The sequence below is a fragment of the Gadus macrocephalus genome, chromosome 13 (assembly GCF_031168955.1).
Source record: "Gadus macrocephalus chromosome 13, ASM3116895v1".
Classification (NCBI taxonomy): domain Eukaryota; kingdom Metazoa; phylum Chordata; class Actinopteri; order Gadiformes; family Gadidae; genus Gadus; species Gadus macrocephalus.
In genome coordinates, this window is record NC_082394.1 from 17876287 (window position 1) to 17878786 (window position 2500).

Genomic DNA, 2500 nt, shown 5'->3' on the forward strand with positions numbered 1-2500 from the left:
AGCGGGTAGGTCGAGGGCCCCCCGCGGGGGGGGGGGGGGGAGGCTGCTGTGTCTGTGCTGCTGTCGCTCCATCTCATGTCTCTGTGCTGCATACGGCCCCTGCTTGCCTAATGCCTCCCATGCTTCTCCCCGGTGCCTTTTGGTGATGCTCCATAACCCCCCCCCCCCATCATCTACCCCCCATGGCTTGTGCTAATTCTCATTTGGATCCTTGTCCCCGTCTGTCCTCGGTGTCTTGTCTGTCCCCGCGGTGCGTCCGTCCGTCTGTCCGTGGTGTCCCTGCTGCCTGCGTACCCCCACACATCTGCATCCTGCCGCTCCCCCCCTCCTCCCCCCACCCGCCCCCCCGCCCCCCCTCCCCGCGGCCCCCCCCCCCAGGGCGCGGTGCGCACCAACCTGTCCCTGCACCGGTGCTTTTGTGCGCGTGGAGGACGGGGGCGGGTCCTGGTGGACGGTGGACGAGGAGGCGCGTCCGCACGTGCAACGCGGCCGCCCGCGGAAACCCGCCTATGCCGCCGCCGACCGCAGCCTTGACCAGCTGCTCGTACAGTAAGCCCCTCCCACCCCCCCATGCCGCTTCACCCCCCCTCCCCCCCCCCCCTCATCCGTCATGCTCCGCCCGCTGGCTTCCTGTGCTGTGATGTTGGCTGTCCGTACCTGTGTGGTGTTTGTTATGTGATCAGTAGCATAGCCTTAGCACCTTGCATTACCGCAGTGGTAACTACGTTAGTAAAACATTTGATATACACCTAAATATATATATATACAGTTGTTATGTGATATTTTATTGATCTCAGGGCGTGTAAGAGTGGTGTGTGAGGTGAGTGGTGCTAATCGGATTGTTTCTAATGCGCCCAGAAGCCCGGCGTTGGTGAAGAACATCCAGACCAGCCTGGGATACGGCCGGCGGCTCGCGCTCCTGCCGCCTTCCAGGTACACCTTACACACACACACACACACACACACACACACACACACACACAGACACACAGACACACAGACACACACACAGACACACAGACACACACACACACACACACACACACACACAGACACACACACACACACACACACACACGCACACAAATACACAAAAAACACGCACACAGACACAGACACACACACACACACACACACACACACTGACACGCAGATACACAAAAACACACACACATTCACACACACGCACACACACATACAATCACTCCAACCTCCCACCGACCCGCCCAAACAGTGAACTCTATCTGAGGACTTCTGTCTGCACACTCCCCAAGTGGAAATTACAACCATAAGTTTGTCTCCACCTCAGACACACACACACACAGACACACACACTCACCTTGGCTTTGTTTTCATTGTGTGTGAGTGTGTGTGTGTGTGTGTGTGTGTGTGTGTGGGGGGGGGCACACGTGTGTGGTATCGGTGGGTTGGGGAGAGAGAGGCCGAGAGAAAGCGCTGACAGCTTTCTTCCGCTCCGTGTTTTAACGCCCGGGGAATGGGTCTGCTTTTTTTCCTCCGGCGTTGTTCAGGCTTCGATGGCAGAACACAACATACCTCTATACACTACGGCCTCCATGGGAAGCCCCACCCTCAACTCGCTGGCCAACGCCATCCGGCAGGAGATGAACGGGGCCATGGACCATGGAAACAGCAACGGCAGTGACAGCAGCCCCGGGCGTTCGCCCTTGCCAGCTATGTGAGTGGCACACACACATTCACGCGAACACACTCCCACACAGCGAACACACACTCTCATACTTTTATAACCCACAACCTTCCCCATCCATTCCCAACCCCCCCCCCCCCCCCCCCCCCCCACTTCCTGTCTTGAGAGGAGAAAGCAGAGCGGCTGCCTGCCTCCACTGCTGGCACGGGCCGCGCTCCAGGAATAACCGCCATAGAGCGGGGGGTTGACAACGACACAGAGGGAGAGAAAGACTGAAAGGGGGAGAGAAAGGGAGGCTTTGGCCCACCCCTGCTGATGCCAAGGGAAAAGTACACAAGATGAAAAAGGAAAAAAGGAGGAGCCAAAGGGAGACAATCACTGAAGGGAAGAGTGATGATCTTGGAGGGGGATGGGTGTGTGTGTGTGTGTGTGTGTGTGCGTGTGGGGTCACGGCCAGAGCTATGGCGGGCCTCCCTGTAGAAAGAGGAAACTCCACCTTTAGAGGCTTCCAGACGGCTGGGAGGAGTGGGACCGAGCCCCTCTCGTGTTGTTTCAACAGCCCGTTTAGAAACTCTGCTTTATTGCCGCTTAAGAATGAGCGGCGGCGGTGGTGGCGGCGGCGGTGGGCGGCGGCGGGTGGCGGCGGCGGCGGTGGCGGCGGCGGCGGCGTCTGAGGGCCTCCCAGCGCCATAATCACCAGCCCAATTTGTTTCCAAATATTTACAAAATACCCCTGGACGCCAAAAGGCAGTCTTTCAGAGAACGCACGCGGTAAAGTGAGCCCTGACACTTCCTCCTTCTTTTTAGCCGTTGAAAGGAAAAACAACACGCGCT

The 2500-nt window shown here is 58.2% G+C and overlaps 1 protein-coding gene across 2 annotated transcripts in view; it reads left to right on the plus strand.

Annotated features, from left to right (window-relative positions):
- Window positions 1-619: 619 nt before the first annotated feature.
- Window positions 620-2500, plus strand: part of LOC132470432 (forkhead box protein P1-B-like) — a 9379-nt gene continuing 7498 nt past the window's right edge. The window contains exons 1-2 of one of the 2 annotated variants that reach the window (XM_060069058.1): window positions 620-933; window positions 1530-1696. In XM_060069058.1, the coding sequence (XP_059925041.1) occupies window positions 1536-1696 (161 nt within the window). In that variant the 5' untranslated portion in view covers window positions 620-933; window positions 1530-1535. Of the gene's footprint in view, window positions 934-1427; window positions 1697-2500 lie in introns of those variants that run through there. The other variant, XM_060069059.1, reaches the window with a different exon arrangement.